The sequence below is a fragment of the Enhydra lutris genome, unplaced genomic scaffold (assembly GCF_002288905.1).
Source record: "Enhydra lutris kenyoni isolate GAN:26980312 unplaced genomic scaffold, ASM228890v2 scaffoldscaffold51, whole genome shotgun sequence".
NCBI lineage: Eukaryota > Metazoa > Chordata > Mammalia > Carnivora > Mustelidae > Enhydra > Enhydra lutris.
In genome coordinates this window covers 14,028,847-14,052,941 of record NW_019154135.1, presented here as the reverse complement: position 1 = coordinate 14,052,941, position 24,095 = coordinate 14,028,847, and the positions used below count along the sequence as shown (strand labels likewise).

At 50.1% G+C, this 24,095-nt stretch overlaps 1 protein-coding gene and 1 pseudogene across 1 annotated transcript; one reads left to right on the top strand and one right to left on the bottom strand.

Moving 5' to 3' along the window:
• The first annotated feature begins 1,942 nt into the window (after positions 1-1,942).
• Positions 1,943-5,067, top strand: LOC111157019 (annotated as a pseudogene).
• A 1,632-nt stretch (positions 5,068-6,699) lies between these two features.
• LOC111157018 (ubiquitin D-like) lies at positions 6,700-21,489 on the bottom strand. The gene is given in 3 exon segments (XM_022518219.1): positions 6,700-7,087; positions 7,089-7,198; positions 20,605-21,489. Coding segments are annotated over 3 exon segments (612 nt in total). The 5' UTR covers positions 20,719-21,489.
• Between the last annotated feature and the right edge of the window lie 2,606 nt (positions 21,490-24,095).

The window sequence follows — 24,095 nt, the reverse complement described above, 5'->3', positions numbered from 1 at the left end:
CATAGGTCCTCCAACAAACGAAAAAGCTACCACATCCAGCAATCCAGCAATTCCATTTGGGGATACATCCAAAGGAGACAAACTCACTCAAAGAGATATCCGTACTGCCGTGCTCACCGCCCCGCTCCTCATGAGCCATGCAAGCAACTCCAGTGGCACTGGATGGATACGTGGATGAAGAAGATGCAATGGGACAGTCCTCAGCCATGACAAAGGAAATCCTGCCATTTGCGGCCCCACGGACGGACACAGCATTACGCCGAGTGGGACAAATCAGACAGAGAAAGACAACCACTGCTTGGTGCCATTTATACGTGGGATCCAAAAGCACTTGAGTATGTAGAAGATTCAAATGGGGGTCGCCAGCGGCTGAGGGCAGGGCAGAAGGGGAGATGCTGGTCAAAAAGGATAAACTTCCAGTTAGGATGAGTTCTGGGATCGGATATACGGAGGGGCGAGTGCAGGGAACACGTATCGTGCGCTCACAGCTGCTGCAAGAGGGCGTGTGAATGTTCTGACCACAGCGACAGTGCGGCGATAACTGTGCGAGCTGGAGCTTGTGTTCACAAATGGTAGTGTGGCAAACACTTCACAGTACGTCCATGTAACAAATCACCACACTGTACGCCTTAAACTTACCCGATGTAGTATGTCTCCAGCAAGCGGGAAAAATTAAAAATAACCTTAATGGTCATGAAGGCAAACCGAAGCTTCTCAGATGGTTTTGGCCTTTCCTCCAGCCACAATTGGCTGAACAAATACGGGGACAGGGTAGGATTAGGATTTCATTCAAATAGGATAATGATCTAGCCAATGGAATATAACCAAGGGAGAAGAGGCAGGAGTGCCAGGAGGGAGTGTGCAGAGCAATAACTACAAGGACTGACTGGGGAACCCAAGCTCAAGAGAGCAGCGGAGACAGGCCACCTTGGGGACCATGACAAACCTCCAGACACCAGCCAAGGGAGGGTCTGCAGGAGGGAGTAGAGAAGCATCGTTTGCATGGAGAGTGATCTGTCCAGAATTAGGACAGGCCCTCCTGGGAGAGGGGCTGAGCCAGTGACAGAGCAAAGGCAGTGAGAGCCACAAGAAGGTGGCAGTGAAGGCGGATGAAAGGAGGGTCAGAACTGAGGATGACCTTGCCAGACCTCAAGCCCCTCCCACAGACAAGGACTGTCTCCCCCATTTTCATACTGACCCCAAAAGTCACTGAGGTCATGCAGCTGCTCAAGGTCCCTCATCCCCAGAACAAAACCCTACACCACTATGCTAGGAGAACAGGGGCTGGAGAGGAAGCCAAGGGCTGCCTCTGGCCTCCACGAAGCCAGGGACACACCACCCTCGAGGGCCTTTCCCTCCAGAATGTTCCTCTCCTTGCCCTGGGGGACTCTCCTCTGGACAAATCCGCACAGGTGCTCATTATGGGAGTGGGACGGGGTTTCCCCAGGGCCCCATCCTCTCTTCTCAACAGGGAGAATTGATTCCCCTGCGGCTCACCAACATCCCTGCTCCACGGCTTCTGAGCCCTTTAGAATCTGGAAGGCAATTTCCGCGGCCAGCTGCAGCCACCGCTGACCTGCGACCGGCCCAAGACGCCAGTCCTTGCCTGGTCTCACCCTGGTGCCGGCTCTCTAGGAACAGACACCGCCACTCTGCCTGAATCTCGGTGCTTCTCCAGACCTGGCCGGCTTCTCTGCTGAAGACCTTATGTTCACTCCTCGGCTGACGAGCAAGGGGCTTGCCACCCCGTGTCCTGTTCCTGAAGGAAGGACCTGGCTCTGACCTCAGGCACCCATTCTCGAAATCAACAGTCATGCCATTCGCTCTTTCATCCCCCCCTCCCACAGCCATTTCCAACTCTGAGGATCCGGAGCACAACACACAACAGACCAACTGATCATCTGGAAACGAAGGGTGGAACATCAGTGCCAGAGACCCAGACATGAAGGTAGGTAGATGGTCCTGCAGATGACATGCACATTCTAGAATACTGAATGAGGTTTGGGGACACATCCTAGAATATTTTTACAACAGATTTGCCTCTGGAAGCTTCAGGGGAGTGATGAGGGGACATGTATGTGCACATATGTGTCTGAGTATTTGGGAATGTGTGTGTCCATGGGGTACAGGTGTTGGCTGTGCGATTTTATTGTTCTGTCTCTGATTTCAGGGTTTGGCGTGTCTAGAGGGGAACTGTTCAGGGATTGGCTGGATGAATGGGTGTGTGTCTACATGATCTCAGAATTAGAAATCTGGACTCTCTAGAACAACATCTCTAGCACCATTGGGCCATCAGCCTGAATGTCAGCTCTTGCCTGTATTCCTCTCCCCGATGGCCCCAGTGCTCTGCAGCGAGCTTAGGGTTCGCATGTCCTTCTATCCTCCACAGCCTCTGGCAGAGTAGAGCCTGGCTTAAAGATATGTGCACAGATATAAAGCAAGGCTCTTGGAATTAGTGAGATTCGGGTGAAATCCTGACAAGCATTAACAAACAGTGTGGCCTGAGCGAGTTATTTAACCTCAGCCCGCCGCCTACCTTCCTCTTAGAACAGGAGTATTGCCTCACTTCCAGGTGAGTAAAGACCAGAGTTCATCAATAAAATGACCTAAACTCACAGCTGGCTCTGGCCCTAACTGGTGTGGGAGCGCCCCACTGACGCGCGTGTGGATGGTAAGAGCGAGCACTTACTAAACACACACTCGGTCCCGTGCCTGTACTAAGAGCTCTCCATGCTTCAACCCTCCACCAAGTCCGCTTTCAAGTGAGGACACGGAGCCATGGACAAGTGAAGCCACGTGCCCAGGGTCGTTCCACTGGGAAATGGCAGAGCCGAGACTGGAGCTCGGGCAGTCTGATCCCCCCACCCTTGCTCTGACTCACAGCATGAACACCTGTTCTGTCTCTTGAGCATAAATGGATCCCTATAAGCACAACATTCTCTGGGGGGAAAAGAGATCTTTCCTGAAATATTTTAAAGAAAATTAGGGGATCATGATTTTTAAACTCAGAATAGTGACTATGAAGTTTATCTATCTCCACACACCTGCCAAGAATGTGCAGGAGTGAGATTTTGCTGTAACATTTAGTCATCGCCTCTACTGTATGGTTTCTGTACCTTTAACCTCTTCAGGGTTAAAGGCTTCTGTGTTGGGTCCCCTTTTATTCAAATGACAATTTTTTTTTTGCAGTGAGAGCCAGGTGATAAGACAGGAGCCCTGGAGATCATCTAGGTCAGACTCCTCCTCTTACACATGGAAACACGAAGGCAAAGGGAAAGGCAGTGACTTCTCCATATCAAATAATCCAACTGGCCCAAGGCAATTACGCTGGTGGGACCCAGGGCTCCTGGGTTCTAGCTTCATGTTCTGCCAGAGGACTCTGGGTTTCAAGGCCCCCAGATCATGACCATCACACTAGGGAGAAGCCAGAGGGGCATGGACACTGGTGACAGCCTAGAAGAGCAGCACTCAGTAGTCAGCAGCTAATGGTTGTATTCTCAGTAGAATCCCTGAAACAAAGAAGGCGATAGACGGTTCTAATCTCCCAAGTAACAGCTCTACCAAGCCTAGGGCACTGCACTTACTCACAGGCGCTACACACTTTGGAAGGAGGGGAGAGAGGCTCAGGGGGGAATCTCTTCCAGTATCTGAAGAACTAATCTATGGGAGGAAGATTAGATGTCTACTTTGGCCCGCAGTCAGAAGCCAGCAAGGAACAGAAAAAGCACGGATTTGGAAAGGAGACAAGGCCAACTACAAGCCCCACAGGGCCACTCTCTAGCTGTGACCTTGGGCAATCTTCCTTCTCCCAGTCTAAGTCGGTTCTTCCACAAAGTGGAAATTCTTTCTCCCCGAAAGTGTCTGCTAAATAATTCATCAGCCAAGCTGTACTGAGGTAGGGCTAGCTTCCCAAAGCCAGGGCTCCGGTCTGTAATTGAGAGAGAGAGGTGCGCTCCGCTCGCCCCCATTGGATCCCCCGCCCACCCCACCCCCGCACCCCTCGCTCCCGCTCCCATCCAGCTCCCCAACAGCCACGTCCCCAGCCAGGCTCTCTTTAGCTCCCAGGAGGTAAACTCACCCTTTCGCTCAGCCTCCTTCCAAACACTCTGGGAGTTTCCTCCCGCAGGCCAACCACAGCACCGAGGAGCGCTTCCTCCTGCTGGGTTTCTCCGACTGGCCCGCGCTGCAGCCCGCCCTCTTCGCCCTCGTCCTGCTCTGCTACCTCCTGACCCTGGCGGGCAACTCGACCCTCGTGCTGCTGGCCGTGCGCGACCCGCGCCTGCACACACCCATGTACTACTTCCTGTGCCACCTGGCGCTGGTGGACGCGGGCTTCACCACGAGCGTGGCGCCCGCGCTGCTGGCCAGCCTGTGCGGCGCGGAGCTGTGGCTGCCCCGCGCGGGCTGCCTGGCCCAGCTGTGCGCGTCGCTGGCGCTGGGCTACGTCGAGTGCCTGCTGCTGGCGGTGACGGCGCTGGACCGCGCGGCCGCCGTCGTGCACCCGCTGTGCCACGCCGAGCTCGCCTCCCCGCGCCGATGCCGCGCGCCGGCCTGCGCCGCCTGGCTGGGCGGCCTGGCCAACTCCGCCGCGCAGAGCGCGCTCCTGGCCGCACGGCCGCTGTGCGCACCCCACCGGCTGGACCACTTCATCTGCGAGCTCCCCGCGCTGCTGCAGCTGGCCTGTGGTGGCGGCCGCGACGCCACCGAGCGCCGGATGTTCGCTGCGCGCGTGGTCATCCTGCTGCTGCCGTCCGCCGTCATCCTGGCCTCGTCGGCGCCGGGGCCCGCGCCATCTGCGGCATGCGGTCCCGGGGCGGCCGCAGGAAAGCGCTGGGCACGTGCGGGTCCCACCTGACCGCCGTCTGCCTCTTCTACGGCTCGGCCATCTACACCTACCTACAGCCCACGCGCCGCTACGACCAGGGGCGGGGCAAGTTCGCTTTGCTCTTCTACACCGTGGTCACCCCGGCCCTCAACCCGCTCATCTACACCCTCAGGAACAAGGAAGCGAAGGGGGCAGCCAGGAAGCTCCTGGGCAGTGTGGGGAGAGGGCAGGCTGGACGGTGAGTGCGGGGCGGGAGAGGGAAGAAAGGGTGAGCCCCGGGCCCACGGATGGGAATGTCCATTGGGAAGGCAGCGAGCCCTCAGCCTGTCCATTTCCCTGTGAGAATCGGCAAGATGTGTCCTCAGGGAGTCTGAGGTCCTTGGGGAGGCCCCATCCTCCCCCAGGGAGATTCCTCTGCTTCTGGACAAATCCCTCTATGCTGCATATACAGGTTCAGGGAGGGGAAGTGGCCTTCTGGCTCTCTCTTAAGCTGAAGAAGAGAGAGGGCATGATTTCGAGAGGAACTTCCCCATCCTCAGGGGTCCAGTGACAACGCCCAGAGAGTCCATACGCTGGCAAGATCCTGTACGACAGGACAACTAACGTTCCCTCTCCCCAGTCTGATGGCGCACACCGTGAAGACCCCACAGTGTCTGGCCTCAGGAGTCCCCCAAGTTGACAGAGAAATCCCAGACTCTACCCGGAGACCCATCCAAAACAAGGAGCCACAGTCGCTCGTCCAGGGAAATCAGTCCAACCTAATGCCCACCTAACCAGGTCACTAGTGCCACCAAGAGCACTGGAGCCCAAAGCGGAACAAGGAATTCCCCTAAGTAGGGGTTGTGCCGCTGGAGTTCAGCTGGGATCTCGTCTGCACAAGGTGGTTCTTGAGCAAGTTTAAAGAGCAGAAGGGACTAGACATGTCTTAGATGGTGTCGAAAATGTGTTCTTGACCAGTCATGAGACACAAGAGGGACGGTGAGACAAAGGAGTGAGTGAGGGAAGAAGATGGAGGAAGAGACCCACATGCCCCAGGGAGGACCAGACACGGGTGGGGGGTGCAGGAGGCAGCCAGGAAAAGGCTCTGTCAGCCAGGACCTGGGCACAACCTTGGGAGTCAACCGGAGACCAATCGCAAGCCCGCACCCAAACCATACCCCCGCCCCAGAGAAGACCCACTAGACCCTAACACAGGCAGGACAGAGATGGCTCCATGACCACACCTCCCCCAGGGACCCCCCCCACTGGAGAACAAAATCTCTGAGTACCCAGGAGAGGTGTCTTCCCACGCCCACCATCATCTCCAGAAATAAGAACAGCTGAATTCGCAGTGGGGCGTAGAGAGTATGATGGCACACCGTGCTGGGACTCATTTCCTGCCAAACAACGTTAAATAAGGACAGAGAAGGTGGTTTAGTTGAATTTCTAAATTCTTTATTACTTAGATTATAATCATATCAGAGGAATTAACACACTTCAATATAAATCATTTCACTGTTCTCTACAAGCAGAAATTCAATTTAATTCAACACATTGAGTGATATTACAGATAAAATGTATCGGTGGGAACACAGAAAGTAGGGGAACATGGATCCCAATGCGAAACTTACTATCTTGTTGGGCAGAAGAAGAAATAGGAATTTTTCTAAAAATCAGAAGAACGAGGGAGAGGATTAAATTGCAAGCTGGCTTGGAGGCTATCTCTACTGTGACTTAAAATACTATTTTCTATTTTCAGTAATATACACAACCCAGACACCTAATCAATTGTGTTCGATCAAAAAATCATGGAGTTAGAAAGTTTTCTGCAGTCTTCCTTCCCACTTAACCCCTAACTTTCCCTATTTCTCTTTCTCATTCATTTGGGGAAATCATCAAAGGATGTGGGAAGAGTAGGAGCTAACAGCAGGCTCACCCCCCAATGCAGTAGTCTGCCAGCTAGAGTGAAGTGCCCGTCTGATGCCGTAATCCACCACGGTCTTCCCGTCTTCAAGCCTCTTGCCATTGCAAGTCACAATCTGTTGCTCAGGTGCGATCGTGGTCTTAGTCTCGATCATCTGTTTCACCTGGGCCACTGAGCTGGACCTTCGCACCTGGAGGAGGTGCCTCTGTCCCCCATCACGTGACTGCACCAGAGACACCGGCAGCTCCTCATCACTGGGCATCACCACCTTCAGAGTGAGGTGGACAGTCATATCCTTGTCAATGCCGTGAGACGACAGCTTCCTCTGGGGCTTCAGCATCTTGGAGCCCAGCAACAGTCCTGCATGGGATCTTGGTTTTAGCCCGGACACGTTTGTTGATCTTCCTCACTCTGTCCTCCAAGTTAGCAGTGACTGTCATTAATGTCCTTCCCTCAGAATAGACCTTCACCTGGACAACAAAGGCCAAGAGACCGCAAATCAAGGTGCCTGGAATGCCTGCCATCTTTACACCACTGTCCCCTCCTTGCCTGGCCCTGCCCTCCAGCTCCTATACAACAGGCTGTGTCCTTCCCTTTTGTGGAACTTCTCTTTAGGAATTTCAAGCTTATAACACAGGAAAATCATTCTTTTCCTTTACAACCATACCTCTCATTCATCCCAATGTCATTAGTGATCTCCCACATTCTCCACATGCCTCCTATCCAGATAAAGGTTGTCAAATGCCAAAAACTAAATCCAATTACGAAGCACCCACAGTTATATACTGGACGCCAAAAACAGCTCCCAAAGAGAATTATCAAGACTTGTCAGCTCATGGGAAACTCATGCACGGCCCTCCATGACTACTTTAGAAGGAAACCCTGGACAGGACACAAACTCTCCATACTCCTGATTTCTTTCTTACTGTCCCGTAGCCGTGTAATAACTCACACATTACGGTGACACGGTGTTCAGTGTGACTTGTTCCCCTGGACTTCCTGTGTGTTTCTATCTACCTATTGCAGAATATGGTCTCCTGCAGCTAGACCAGGGCCTCACTCACAGAAGGTAGGGCCAGATCGAGGTCTTCCTTCCATAGTCTGAAGCTGGCCAGTGCAGCCTGTGTTGTTGCTGGCAAGCCTGGGAGGACCTCCCTCCTGCTCTATTCAAAACCATCTTCCCAGTCTGGACATCACAGACATTTCCTCACAGGACCAACGCCCCTCTGTGCTAAGCAGCCCCCCGAGGCCAGCCCACATGTACTGCATGTGCTCCTTAAAGGCTCACAGATCTGGTCATTAACACCTTAGAGTGAAGGAGTTTTGTGTACCTCTCTTTTGGGAGGAGAAGGTGTTGAAGAGCCCAGGGGCCCTAATCAAAAGGAGGAGAAAGGGCTCCAGACAACATTTCCATAGGTTCAAATCCAGCCCTGTGGGCCCAAAGCCCACTCCCACTTCCCACCATCCTCCCCTAACAGTGGCTGGTCGGGCCTGACACAGAAGAGCACTGAGGAGCCAAACAAGCCACTTCTATTCCCAGAACCTTCCCTCAGCTCCTGTAGAGATCAGAGCCTGTCTCAGGCCCTGTAGGATGCCTTCCCAGCCACTCTGCCCCCACCTCCCCAAGCTCTGTCCCTCGTGGATTCCTGAAATCACTCCCCAACCCTTGGCGGTGCTTTCCCTCTCCCCATCCTCACTTTTCAACCCCAGATTACATGGAGGTGGGAAGAGCCAGATGCCATGTCTACAACCAACAGAGAAGACACAGAAGGCTGAGGAATAGGACTGGCGTCCAGCTTATGCATGAGCTGAGCTGGAAATCCCCTGCCTGAACCACTGTGCCCACACCCTTTGTCCTCCCATTACATCATGAATTTTCTTTCACTTTCACTTGGACAGAGTCAATACACACAGAGAATACTCTCTGATCAAAACATTCCTGTCCTCCATTCCACCCGTCCTCCTCTTCCCAACATAGGATGGTCCTTCTCTGTGGAGAACGTCCCCACTTAACAACCCACCACTACCAGTCTTGACTTATGACTTCCCAGCCCACAGCCTTGGGCCCTCACCCACTTCAAGACCTTTACTACTAGATGGTCCTCTCCTGCTGCTTTTGAGAACCTGCCCCATGTATCACTCAGGGGCCTTCCTGAGAGCAAGGGTGCCCAGGAGAGGATGTAGGAGTCTGTGAGGAGTGATGAGCCCGTGATCACCCTGTTCAAGCCAGTTGGGCAGAGTGGGAGGCCCAGGAGAGGAGGGAGAGTCCATTAGGAGTGATGAGACCGTGACCAGACAGTTCACACCAGTCGCGCAGAGTGGGAGGCCCAGGAGAGGATGCAGAGTCCATGAGGAGTGATAAGACCGTGATCAGCCTGTTCACACCAGCCAGGTAGAGTGGGAGGCCCAGGAGAGGAGGTAGGAGTCCATGAGGAGTGATAAGACCATGACCAGACTGTTCACACCAGCCGGGCAGAGTGGGAGGCCCAGGAGAGGATGTAGAGTCCATGAGGAGTGATGAGACCATGACCAGACAGTTCACACCAGCCACACAGAGTGGGAGGCATGCCTCCAGATCACACAGGATACACAGCCTACTCTGAGAGGAGATGGGAGTTTCATTCCCAGGGTGTCACTTGCTCCCTTAACTTGGGCAAGTCTGTTCACCACCTGAGATGTTTGTTTTCCAGTGAACGTGACATGATTGGCGAGAATTCAGAACACAGTTTGTAAAATGGACCTTACATCCCTGGGTCTTGAGCTCTCTAGCACTCTTCCGTTCCTGTCCCAGAACCGGCTGCCCAAACCTAGTACTTAGAACAATCCTGGCCCAACAATCAAGGGCCAAGTCCACCTCCCATGTAGCAGAACAATACACATCGGCTCTCCCACTGCGGTGACTCTGTTTCCCTGCCTTTACTGCTGGACACTCCCTACTCCCTGTGCTCTGTGATCTCACACACACCCATGCTGCTCCTTCCTCCCCGGCTCTGGAGGTTTGGATCAGACAAGAAGGGAGGGCACAGGCCGTGTGCCCTCAGAGAATCTACTTTACTACTCTGATCCTCCTGACATTCCAGAGGAATCCCTGTCCTCCCCCAAACTCCCAGAACAGCGCCACAAAACACATTCTCCAAGAAAGCCTTTATGAAAGGAACTCCCAATTTTTTCAAGGTAAAAATCCCATAAAAATGTCACTATCATCTTTTTTGCTGTGTTCTTAGTGGCCATTTACTGTATCTTCAGCACTGGTAGATGTCAAATGATCCCATTTTACTACAGGACTTTCCATCCTGGAGAATGTGGTTTCTAGAAGTGCCTATACAGAGTAATGGCACTTCTGGTAAGCACCAGACAAGGATTTCAAAAAACTCAACATAAATCAGGTTCTCCTATTTGAAGCTCTTATTAGATAGCCATAAACTTGGAAAATTTTTAGTTAAATGTATTTTGGGGTAGACACTATTTCAAACACATAGGATGAGTGTGGAGGGAGAAAAGTGTCTGAGGGAACAGACAGGAAACAGTGGGCCCTGCCAGTCTCCCTTCAGAGGCCTCTCCGGGTTCCTACCATCTGCTCTGTGCAGAAACCAAGACTATCATCTTGGATCTGCAGAAGCTGCTGCCCCCACCCCATATCCAGCGTCCAATAGGATCTGCGGATTCTGAAACATCACCAGTAACTGAGCAGAAAAGGGGGGCGCCTGGGTGGCTCAGTGGGTTAAGCCTCTGCCTTCAGCTCAGGTCATGATCTCAGGGTCCTGGGATCAAGCCCCGCATTGGGCTCTCTGCTCAGTGGGGAGCCTTCTTCCTCCTCTCTGCCTACTTGTGATCTCTGTCTGTCGAATAAATAAATAAAATCTTTTTTCAAAAAACTGAGCAGAAAAGGTCAGATCAGGTGGATGGAGGCAGGGAGCAAGTCCACGGCAGGAAGAGAGGGGAAACTCACAAGCCTGGGCTCCTCACTTCCACATTTTATCTGCGCTCATTACCTTCTTAGTCCTTTGCCTCCTTCCTGGAAAGGGAAGCAGAGAAGAGGCATCTAAAGCTGCTTAGCATTAAATCATTCTTCTCCTCCTCCCCCTTCTAGCCTTTCCTGCCTGGGCAGCCTACACCATCTTGGGGCAGAGGTCTCCTTTCTCGGGGGAGCAGGGAACCTCGAGAGAAGCTCCTGCATGGAGATCCCAGGAGCCACCTTTCTCAGGAATGGTGTCTGTCAGAGCTGTACCCGCAGCCCAGATCCGAGCAGCAGATCTGCAAGTCTAGCAGCTTCTGTGCACAGTTCTGAGTTCCCTGCCACCAGGTCAGAGAGCATGCATCTCCTTCCAGCTCTACCCGGTGTCAGGGATTTACACAGATACAAGATGTAAGCTGTGCCTCCTCCAGGAAGCCTTCCCTAGCTCCTGTCCCAGTCTGGATCATGTGCCCATCCTCTGTCCAATCGTTCACCTTCCCCAAGCCCCTCAGAGCAAGTGTCTCCAGCAGGAAGATCATCTGTTTATTTGTCTACTCGCCCCCATGAAACACTGTAGAGCTGGGACAGGGGGTCCATGATTGTGTCTTGACTAACTTGGATCTCTAGCACTTCCCAGGCATGCTGTCTGGTACAGTAAATACTTAGCATTTAGCAAATGCATGAATGAACTAAAAAAAAAAAAAAATGAGTAAGTAAGTGAATAACGAAACTGGAAAATAACATTTAATGAGTACTTGCTAGACTTCAGGAGCTGCACAAGGTGTTCGTAAATGGCCCCTGATGCACTGTTCTAGCTTTTTAATGAGGTAAGTGTCCGTTTCCCACTGCACGGCACGCAGTGAGCTCACCCACAGTCACATCGGGAGGAGCAGGTGAGCAAGTCTTCAGGCGCACATCTCGATGGCTGTCCTGCTCATCTCCTCTCAGTGGAAAGGAGGGGGGTCTTGACATGCACGCCTTTGCGTTACAGGAGGGCACACATCAGGGAAGGGGTGCAGACAGACCAAGGAAAGCAGAGCCTGCAAGGAGCCTTGTGAGGAATGAGCAAGGAGAGCTCTGGGCCCTATGCGGGTAGGAGCCTCCCTGGAGGGGGTACCTAGACCATGGGGCAGCCATGGGCAAAGAGCCTGTGAGTGCAGCAGGCAGAGCCTGGGGGAGGATGGCAGCCCGCCCAGGACTGAGAGGGTTAACAGTGCCACTGTCACACTCGCCTCAGCCACAGGGGATCTCCAGCAGGGAGCTACCTCACGGGCCAGCCTCGGATTCTCCCAGGAGTCACTGATTCAGGGGATTCCCTACCCAGTCAGGATCTGGATCCTGAGAAACACTGTCCTTTCAAGGAATCAGAACAACAAACCTAGACATTGATCTCTCTCTTTTCCCTCCTCCCTTCCTCTGTGCAGTTCCCTTCCACGCCAAGGAGCAGGGCAAGGGCTGTTCCCCGCGGAGTCACAGCTAGGATTTCTCCCCAGGACCTGACCTCCACCCTGCTTCCTAGCACACTGTCAATCTGACTTTTTTTTCCCCTCTGTGTCACAATAAATGTTTTCAGAGGCGGAAGGATCTCTTTCCATCTGCCCTTTGACAAATTCAGGAAACCAGCCAAGGTAAAAGGTTATGAAGATCTCACCAGGTCATAAAACAAACGTCTCAGACACACACAGACCTCCCAGTGTGACTCCCTCGCTGATGGGCGGCCTTGGGGTGGTCACTGCCCTGTGAATCCTTCCTGGAGAAGAGGCCTCTCTCCTGTCTCGTTAATGGTTCCCAGAATGGTATTTGTAAAACTGCTTTGACATCTAGAATCTTGCTTCAGAAATGTAAACCAACCTCACTCAGAAACCTACTTTTCCTTTATTGATGATTGGGAAAAAATATCAATCCACTCTCAAACATCAATTTGGAAATCCTTAAAATATAAGTCTTTATTTGTGGATATTTCTATTATGTTTCATTGCTCTACATGTCTACCCTTACATCACTAGTACACTGTTTTTATCTTTCAAGGTCATAATAAGTTTTGAAATCAGAGTATATAATTTCTCCATTTTTTTCTTTTTTTTTCTTTACAAATCTGTTCTAGCTATTCTCAGTCCTTGTATTCCCATATAAGTTTTAAGATTAGCTTGTCAATTTCTAAAAACAAAAAAAAAAAATCCTGCTTTTTAAATAGGTACTGTATCTATAGAGAAATTTGAGGAGAATACCCATTTTTTTAAATACCCAATTTTAAATTTTCTTCTAGAATTTTTGTAGTTTAGCAGTAAGGTCTGTGATCCCTTGTGAGTGTATAATGTGAGATAAGGAGGTCCAGATGAAAATACTTTTGGGTGTTGGTGTGTGGTTCTGATTATAACAGGACAATTTTTAAAAAGACTATCTTTTCAAGATGAGGCAAGGTGGCAGAAGAGTAGGGGACCTAATTACATCCGGTTCCTTGAATTTAGCTGGATATCTATCAAACCGTTCTGAATGCCCATGAATTCAGCCTGAGATGTAAGAAAATATATCTGGATCTCCACAACTAGAAGAGTGACTGCTTTTTGCAAGGGTAGGACATGGAGAGTCCTGAATCTGTGAGGAGTTGTCAGAAGATAAACGGAGTGGGGAGGGAGCCTCCATAAGTTGGCTCCTAGAAAGTGATAGAACATCAGAAGCACAAAATCAGAACCCTTAGAAAACTGCCCCAGTGAGAGACATCCCTCTCTGAAAGGGGTTCAGGGGATGAAAAGGACAGAATTCTAGGTGAGTCACTGTGGTTTCAGGATCCCAGGAGACACAGACGGAATGGGGGTGCCTGAGCTGGTAGAGTCGCCAAGCAGTGGAGCAGGGAAACTGGTTACGGTCAGCAAGCCCAAGAGGGACTCTCAGCTTGGCTCACCATAAACTGTGAGTTGGACCAGTCAGGTGACCACTCTTCCCCTGAGCGCCCTGAAAAGGACTGGAATTTGCAGGCCATTTACCATCCTCTGGGAGGGGCGAACAGCTGTGCCCATGTGCGGCAACAACTCTCAGGGTGGGGGTGGCCCTGGACAGCAGGACAGCAGCCAGCCGTGACCCAGGAGCAGCAGAGCAGGGTGTATGCGTGAGCTGGCAAGAGCTAACAGACCCAAGTACACAAAGGGCAGTGGTGCTCGCGGGTCCCTGGGACACCCCCCAGGGGACTGCAGTGGGTGTGCACCACAAGAGTCTATGAAGTTTGGCACCCACAAAAGTGAAAATTCTTTGTCCCAGAGGGTTGACTGGAGAGGGGGGCCACAGTCTTTCAGTTCAAGGCCAGAAATCCAGGTACAGCTGTTTTTGCTCTGGTCCTCTGACCTGGTACAGAAAGCCTCCAGGGAACAAAAAGCCACACAGACAACCAAAGCTGGATGCTGCTGGATGCTGCCATAAACTGTGATCCACAGCACAGTCTGGCCACTCCTCTTTGAGAAGGGGCCCAAGAAGTGGCACAACTGGGGAGAACCCCCTTCCTCCCCCAGGAGAAGTGGTGCCTGAGCATGCTGCAGGAGTCTGCTGGCTTTGGAGACTTCAAACGGGGTCACATGCCAGAGACAGAAATGCTTGGTCACAGGTCCAATGAGCACGGATTGTGGACAGAGACCAGAGAGACACGAAAGATTGACCACTTTTCTGTGAGGGCGCACTGAGGAGTGGGACCGCGGGCTCTCAGCTCCAGGGCCAGAGACTGGAGGTTGCCATGTTCATTCTCATCCCCAAAGACTGGGATCATTCCCTGCATAGTTTCAGACCACAATGCTTTGAAAATGGAACTCAGTCACAAGAGGAAATGTGGAAACAACTCAAATACATGGAGGATAGAGAGCATCCTGAAAGAATGAATGGGTCAACCAGTCAATTCATGATGAATTTTAAGTGCCCCAACTTGTATTTCTATATACTGATAATCAACTTTCACAAAGAGATTAAGAAAGCAATGCCATTGACAATTGCATCAAGCAAAAAAAAATCTAGGAATAAAAGTAACCAAGAATGAGGAAGACCTGATATACTGAACACATGGTAGAAAAAGAAGGAAAAATATGTGCGTGTCAGTGGGTGAATGTATGAACCAAAGATTTGGAAGACGACACAAATAGATGGAAGCATATGCCATGCTCATTAACTGGAAGAGTTAATAATCTTTACATGTCCACCGTACCCAAAGCACTCTGGAGAATGAAGAAGAGAGAGAGAGTCCAAGATGGCGGAGGAGTAGGACATCGTCATTTCATCTGCCACAAGGACTTTAGCTAAATAGCTATCAAACCATCCTGAACACCTGCAAATTCAAGCACAGATCCAAGAAAACAATAGCAGCAACACTACAAATAGAAAAGTGATCACTTCCCACATGGTAGGAACTAGAGAAAAGTGAGTCTAAGCTGATAGGCGGGAAGATAAATCCTGACAGGGAGAAGCCTCTGTCAGCCAGCTACTGCCAGGTGCTAGGGGCAGCAGAGCACAAAATCGGAACTTTTAGAAGTCTGCTCTGGTGAGGGATGTCACTCTGGTGGCTGGGCAGGGGGTGGAACCCTCGACGGGACAGTGTGGTCTCAGAATCCTTGGGGTCTCAGGAAGACCAGGGGTGCTTGAAGGCAGCAGAGCTCCCAGGTATCAGAGCAGGGAAGCTGGCTGCAAAGAGTGAGCCCAGGAGTGGGCTCTAAGCTGGAGGTTACCATAAACTGATCCACAGCACAGTCTGGCCACTCCTCTTTGAGAAGGGGGCCAAGAAGTGGCACACCTGGACAGAGCCCCCTTCCTCCCCCAAGAGGGATGGAGCCTGAGCATGCTGCAGGAATCTGCTGGCTTTGAGACTCCAAATGGGGTTGTGTGCCAGAGACAGAAATGCCTGGTCACAGGACCGGTGAGCACAGAGTGGAGGCAGAGACCAGGGAGACACAAAGGATTGACCATTTTTCTGTGAGGGTGCACTGAGGAGTGGGGTCCTGAGCTCTCAGGTCTGGGGCCAGAGATAGGGAGGCCTCCATGTTCATTCTTATCCCAAAAGATTGGGATCATTCACTGCATATTTTCAGACCACAATGCTTTGAAAATGAAAATCACAAGAGGAAATGTGAAAAGAACTCAAATACATGGAGGCTAGAGAGCATCCTACTAAAGAATGTATGGGTCAACCAGTCAATTCAAGATGAATTTTAAAAATTCATGGAAACACAAGAGAATGAAAACACAACCATTCAATATCTCTGGAATCCAGCAAAGGCGGTCCTAGGAGGAAAGTATATAGCACTACAAGTGTTTCTCAAGAACCAAGAAAGGCCTCAAATAGACAACCTAACCCTACACCTAAAGGAGCTGGAGAAAGAGTAGCATAGAAAGCCTAAACCCAGAAGGACAAGAGAAATAATAAAGATTAGAGCAGAAATCATTGAAGTAGAAAGCAAAAGAATAGTAGAACAATTCAACAAAACTAGGAGGCGCTTCTTTGAAAGAATTAATGAGATTGATACACCGCTGGTCAGATTTCTCAAAAAGAACACAGAAAGGACCCAAATAAATAAAATCATGAATCAAGAAGGAGAGATCACACCCAACACCAAGGAAATACAAACAAGTATAAGAACATAGGATGCCAGGATGCCTGGGTGGCTCAGTTGGTTAAGCGGCTGCCTTCAGCTCAGGTCATGATCCCAGCGTCCTGGGATCGGGTCCCACATCAGGCTCCTTGCTCAGCAGGGAGCCTGCTTCTCCCTGTGCCTCTGCTACCACTCTGCCTGCCTGTGCTCTCTCTTTCTCTCCCTGACAAATAAATTAAAAAATAATAATAATAAAATCTTAAAAAAAAAAAAAAAAAGAACATAGGATGCCAACTCTATGTCAACCAATCAGGCAGTCTTGAAAAAATGGATGCATTCCCAGAAACATAGAAACAACCAAAACAGACCTGGGAAAAAAGGGAAACCTGAAGAGACTCATAATCAGCACCAACCTTGAAGCAGTCATCAAAAATCCTCCAGGAAACAAGAGCCCAGCACAGGATGGCTTCCCAGGGGAATTCTACCAACCATTTCAAAAAAATTTAATACCTCTTCTTCTGAAACTTCTCCAAAAAATAGGACTGGAAGGAAAACTTCCAAACCCTTTCGATAAGGCCAGCATTACCTTGATCCCAAAATCAGACAAAGACCCCACCCAAAAGGAGAATTAGAGACCACTATCCCCAATGAATATGGATGCAAAAATTCTCACCAGCATACTAGCCAATAGGACCCAACAGCCCATTAAAAGGATAATTCACCACAATCAGATTGAATTTATGCCTGGGCTGCAAGGGTGTTTCGACAACAGCAAATCAATCCATGGAAACCACTGCCTTAATAGAAGAAAGAACAAGAACCGTAGGAGCCCCTCAATAGATACAGAAAAAGCATTCGACAAATTAATGCATCCCTTCTTGATCAAAACTCTTCACCGTGGAAGGATAAAGGGTATATACCTCCACATCATAAAGGCCAACTATGGGAAACCAACAGAGAATACCCCTCCCAATGGGGAAAAACTGAGAGCTTTTCCCTTCAGGTCAGGAACATGACAGGGATACCCATTCTCATCACTACTGTTCAACATAGTACTAGAATTCTTAGCCTCAGCCATCAGACAAGAAAAAGAAATAAAAGGCATCCGAATGAGCAATGAAGAAGTCAAACTCTCACCCTTTGCAGACAATAGGATACTTTCTCTGGAAAACCCAAAAGACTCCACCCCAAAATTGCTAAAACTCATCCAGGAATTCCATAAATGGCAGGATATAAAATCAATGCACAGAAATCACTTGCATTTGTCTGCAGCAACAATGCGACAGAAGAAACAGAAATTAAGGAGTCCACCCCATGTATAACCAAGCCCCAAACCATAAGATACTTGGGACTCCATCTAACCAAAAAGGCAAAGGATCTGTACTGAGAAAACCATACCATAGTTATGAACTAAATGGAGGAAGACAGAAAGAAATGGAAAAACTTTCCATGGTCATGGATTGGGAGAACAAATATTGTGAAAATGTGTATGCTACCCAGAACAATCCACAGATTCAACGCAATCTCTATCAAAATACAATCCACGTTTTTCATAGAACTGGAATGAATAATCACCAAATTTGTATGGAAGCAGAAAAGATCCCGAATAGCCAATGGGATGTTGAAAAAGAAAGCCATCGCTGATGGCAAAGCAACTGCAGACTTCAAGGTCTAGTACAAAACTGTAATATAAAGACAGTATGATCCTGGCACAAAAACAGGCACACAGATCAATGGAACAGAATAGAGAAACCAGAAATGGACCCTCAACTCTAGGGTCAACTAATGTTCCTCAAAGCAGGAAAGAATATCCAATTGGGGGGAAAAGTGTCTTCAATAAATGGTGTTGGGAACAAGGGAAATCCACATGCCGAATAATGAAACTGGACCATTTCCTTATACCATACACAAAAAATAGACTCCAAGTGGATGAAAGACGTCAATTTGAGACAGGAATTCATCCACATTCTTGAGAACAGAGACAGCAACTTCTTTGACCTCAACCACAGCAAATTCTTGCTAGACATGTCTCCAAAGGCAAGGAAAACAAAAGCAAAAAGAACCTATTGGGATTTCATCAAAGTAAACTTTTACACAGCAAAGGAAACAGTCAACAAAACTAGGACAAGAAAGAGAAGGAGAGAAGATATTTTCAAATGACATATCAGGTAAAGGGCTAGTATCCAAAATCTAGAAAGAACTTATCAAACTCAACACTCACAGAAAAAATAATCCAGTCAAGAAATAGGGCAGGGGCGGCTGGGTGGCTCAGTGGGTTAAGGCCTCTGCTTTCGGCTCGGGTCATGATCTCAGGGTCCTGGGATCGAGCCCTGCATCTGACTCTCTGCTCAGCAGGGAGCCTGCTTCCTCCCTCTCACTCTGCCTGCCTCTCTGCCTACTTGTGATCTCTGTCTGTCAAATAAGTAAATAAAATCTTAAAAAAAAAAAAAAGGGCAAAAACATGAACAGAAATCTCTCCAAAGAAGACATCCAAATGGCCAACAGACATTTAGAAAAGTTCTCAACATCCCTTGACATTAGGAAAATACAAATCAAGTCCATAATGAGATACCACCTTACACCAGTCAGAATGGCTAAAATGAACAAGTCAGGAAATGACAGGTGTTGGTAAGGATGTGGAAAAGGGGAACCCTTTCATACGGTTGGTGGGAATGCAAGCTGGAGAAGCCATCCTGGAAAACAGTGTGGAGGTTCTTCAAGAAGTTGAAAATAGAGCTACCCTACAACCCTGCAACTGCACAACTGGGTATTTAATCTAAACCACTAAAGGTGCCATGTTTGAGTGATAAAATCCACAAGTCAGGAAATGTTCTGTGCAGCATGGAGACGAAAGTTACCCTGCAGGATGGGTACAGGCTCCCCCGCTACTTGAAAGTAGAGTGTTCCTAGGAAACCTCTCACCGCAGAAGTGGTATAAATGGAAAAAGGAACTACCATTCATTTCTACAGAAAAATGAGTGAGCATGCTCAGATACCAACAGTTCCTTCTCTTTGGCTCTTTTTACGCCTCAGGACACAACATCCTCACGGATGCCCAAAATAAATGGAGAGAAAGCACAGCAGATGCTCAGAGACGCAATTCAAAGTGCCGGTGGCTGGATGCAGAGAGCGGTGCCCAGGAAGGAGCTGGTTGGGGTGCACGCCACCTCTGTAGCGGTTCCCCACAAAGCAGATGCTGAACACAATGTCCACTTTTTGACTTTTTTCATGAGAGAAATCCTCTTCAGGTTTCTTTCTGCTACTGGAGCTTGGTAATAACATAGATCTTTCAAAAAAGCCAAGTGTCTTACCATGATCTTTGAGAAAAGTGGGGGAGACGTGTATGTGAAAATTGCTGAGAGGGTAGAAGTTTAGAGTTCTCCCAGACACAAACATCAGCAGGTCCTCTGTGAAAGGCACCTTCCTCAGTAGGTGGAACACGGACTACCTCCTATCCCCAGAAACCTCCTCCTTTGCCTCGCTCAGGACAACCCACAAGAGCTCAGAGTTACCTCAGATCTTTTCTCCCATTCCCAATATCGAACCCATCGACAAATACTGTGAACTCCGTCTTCAATAGGTACCCGGAATAGCATAACCCCTCCTTCCAAGGCCACCACTCTGGTCCACACTGGAGCTCATCTTTTGCCTGACTTCCTGGAAAAGCTTCATCATTGACCTCCCTTCCCTATCCTCAATCTGTGTCATCAGTTCTCAACACTGTAGCCAGGATGGCCCAGTGAAACAGGGTCCCATGGGTTCACAGCCCTGCAATGGCTTTCTGTCACCCTGTCACCTCCCTGAGGTCATGTCTTAAGCTGTCTCCCGTGGCCATAGGCTTGCTGCTCCTGCTCCTGGATATATGTGGCATGCTCCTGCCCCAGGGCCTTTGCATATGCATTCCCTTCTGTTTAGAAAGCTCTTGGTGTGATATCACTTACCTTCTTTAGAACTTGACTTGAGCATCACCTTCCTAGTGAAGTTCCAACTGGTCACTATATGAATAGCAAGCACCACCATCACCCCCCCCTCAGCACCCCAGCCCTGTCTCTTGCTTTATATTTCCAGAGCAGTTATCACAGTCATCAGGCCATCTCACCAAGGGGGAAATGGAGCCCTACTCAGATGGTTTCACCCCAGACTCCCTCTCATTTCCTAGTCCAGAGCTCTGGGGGGAAAGGCGACCAGAGCTCTTGCACAGCCACGATGCCTGGGACAATGGGTCCCCTTACAGCACCATGAAGACCATCAGGAAAATGAGCCATGAGAGGAATCCACTTGCACACAAAACCTGGAACCAGACACCTTCCTCGATTCCAGGGGAGCACATACACTTCCTCCCTTCACCCGATGTGCTCACCTGAGAAAGCTGAGCAGAGAAGCATCCCAGGGTCCACATCTCCCGCTGGTCAAGGTCCTGGGAAACAGAGAGCTCTCCTCCCTGCACCAGCCACCTGTGATTGAGGTCTGGCATCCCCCTGTGCTGGGGCAGAATGGTGCACCTGTCCTCTTTCCTGGGACGTCATCACACACGAAGCTTTGCTGCGCAGTTTTCAGGATGGGATCTGTGGCAGCAGCCAACACCCAGGATCGGTCTCAGTCTCACACATCAGGCCTCGTGTGGAACTACAGCTTCAAGGACACTGGTGAGTCATGTGGCCTTGGAACCTAATGGCAGGAGCTGAGATTTCAGTTCCAAATGAAAACTGGCCTCTTCCACACAGCACAGGAAAGTGGAGGATTTCTCAGGGGTGCGGCTCTGGAAGAAGTGCTCCTGCCGGCGGAATTCACAGGCACCAGGCAGAGAACACCTGCGGTGCCTCGTCTGAGGAAGCAAGGGGCACACTGGGCAAGAATCCAGAACGTTGCTGGTGGGCACCCACCAAGCCCCCTGCTGAGACGAGGGCCTGAGAACCCAACAGGAAGCAAGTTTCCTATCACATCTGCAGCAGGAGGGCTGGCTGGGGAGCAGAGCCCCATCCCTGGAGCAAGCTGGCCTGTGCATCCAGACCGAAGGCCACCACCATGGCTCACAGTCTCCCAGCTGTGATCTGACTCCCCTGCCAGGCCCACACCTGCTGACACTGTGACTCCCAACACCCGGAGACTGCTTTCCTCCCCAGCTCAGTGCTGCTCACAGAGAAGCCAACTCCAGCCTCAGAAGCGTGCTCAGTGTTCAAAAGGCAGGAACGGGTCCGTTTAGGCAGACCAGCCGAGCGCCTCTGTGTGCGGGATACTCGGACCACATCTTCCCTCAACACCCACGCTTCCAAGTCCAAACTTCAAACCCTCACTCACTGGGCACGGAACACCACATCAGCATGAACACAGCTCTTTCAAATCTCTAGTCTCCCATTCCTCCAAATCAGAAGCCAAGCTCCAGGCCCCACTCCATTTTCCCTTCAGAGAAGTAAGGGAGAAGAGAGAACAAAGCGCTCCGTGTGCACAGCTCACTTCTATCCAAATAGAACTCCGTGTTCTTTCTCATACGGGCAGCCTGACATCGCCCATACTAATGAGAGGGGCCACAAGTTCAGTCCTCATATATATATCTGACCTTGTGTTTTTCCTTTTGGTATTTGGATCTTGAAGTCAATGTCTACATTGCTTAAAATAATAATGATGATGATGACGTGGTCACGTAAAGGTTGGGGTCTCCACAACCAGACAACACAGCTCTGGTTCAGATAAGGATGAAGACACAATCTCTTCGCAGGAAGCAAAGCCCAGACCCTCAGGGATCCTGACATGCCTCACAGGCAATGGGTTCCTTTGCTCCGTGGAGTTGTCCGAGTGCAAAGGATGCTGGCGCCCTCCAGGGTTCATTCTGTTTTCTTCATCAATTCCCCAGGTCAAGTCACAAGGGACTCACCAGTCAGGTTTCAGAGCCCAGAATGGGCCACCAGATGAACAGCCACCGCCCCCTTCCCAGGGAGGGTAGATTTTCTCTAGGAGCACAACTAGCCACTTCCCGAGCTACTCAACAACCTACACTCAGTCTCCATTTGCCCTCCTCACCCTGTTAGAGCCCCAGGCCTGTGCTTTTCTTTAAAAAAGATTTTCTAATATTGGAATGTGGTTCACCGAAGAGAAAAACATGAACACCCACAAAGGATTCTTTTAATATTTCAGAAGATTTGTTTCCCATTGTTTAATTAAAACAGGAAATAAAAATGCACAGCTCGCACCTTCCACTGCCCCGTACGATTCACAGCGGTGACTTAGAGGAGAGCAGGAAACACAAGAGGAACAGAGGTTCTGATGACCCGTCATTTCATCATTGAGGTTTTGAAACTCCACACACACTCAAAGAAAGAAGCCTGAGCCAGCGTCCTGGCCTGGTGACGTAGAGCAGTCTGAACTGGAGTGACAGGGACAGGCGGAGAGCTCACGGGACAGGGACAGAGTGTTGCTGAGGCTGGTGGCACAGAAGAAGGTGCTCTGCCAGCTCTCCACCCAGGCCTCACCTGTCCTCAGCCAGGAAGCTGCTCATAGCCCTGACCTGTCACAGCTGTCACACGGGAGACACATGGCCACCCCTGGAGCCGGCCCTGCCCACACCCTCCTGTCGAACGCACTCCGCTCTCCTTCAGGACCCCTGACAGCTCCACCCAGACCTGGAACTGCCCGGTCTGCTGCAGAACTCCAGGATTCCCCACTCTTGTCAGAGTGACACTGGACCAAGGCTTTCATAAATGTGTCGTATTTCTCTCCACTCACCTTCCTACCTGGGCAAACTGTCAGTCACGTATGGATGGAACACGAACCTGCTCTGAGATCTGGGTCTTTCGCTGCAGCCCTCTGAGCACTCCTCCTGCAGTAAATACATCGCCTACAACGGGGGTCACGAAACTAATATTTACAGAATAATACAGCCCAAATCACCTCGTTGTGAGTTGCTCTTCATTAGGCCGAAAGTCTCTGTGTAAACAGCCTTTCCACAGATATTACCTTCCAGTAGTTTCATGAGGAGAAACAAACTCTGTGGGATAAGCTGACTCACCCAGCATCAGGCAAGCAGTTCCAGAACTCACCCCGGGGTGAAGTCCGCCAAGCCCCTTGCCACCACCAGCGTGCCTCTATCCAGGAGAATTCCCAGATGGTCTCCTTCTGACTCCACCACCAGAGGAACTACAGAGAAGTGCAGCACATCAAAATATCTAGATGACACACTGAGTCAAACTAGAAAGTCAAGCTTTCCTTTTAAATGGTAAAAGCCTACTTTGAATCATTTTGAATTTTCCCTCTTCCATAACTGGAGCTCTTCAGATGAAAACACGAATCAGTTATGAAACATCACCTTTGACAAATGACAAGACATCATCCATGTCTCTATCTGGTGGCGTTCGACCATCCCCCCGGCCCAAGTGAATAAACACTATTAGATGAAGGATCCAGTTCTACGCTAAAAACACACTAAGAGCAAATCCCATCTTCCTTCTCCGATACAAGTGACTTCCTAGGAAGCAGGTGTGCAGATGAGATTTTGTACGCAGTAAATGAACAAGAAGATGGCATTTCCTGAGCTGTCCTACCTGTAGGGACACTAAGGAACTCTCGCACCGAACCCAGAATGTGGACAGGGGCTTCGGTTTGACTTCATGGCTCAACTAGAGAAAAGAGAAAAGCCCAGGAGGTTTTCGGTTAAAAAGAAGTTTTACCTCCAGTCCTGACATGTGACATTGCGCCCAATGTACCTGCTGCTTTCCGGAACGCTGACGTCCTGTGACGAGCTGCCTGCCTGACTCAGAAGCTGTTGTTCTAACCTTCAGGTCTCGTGGAACCAGAGTGGAGAAGTGTTGTCAGGTGGGGATGAGAAGGCGCCTCTGACCTAAGGCCGCCACACCTGCT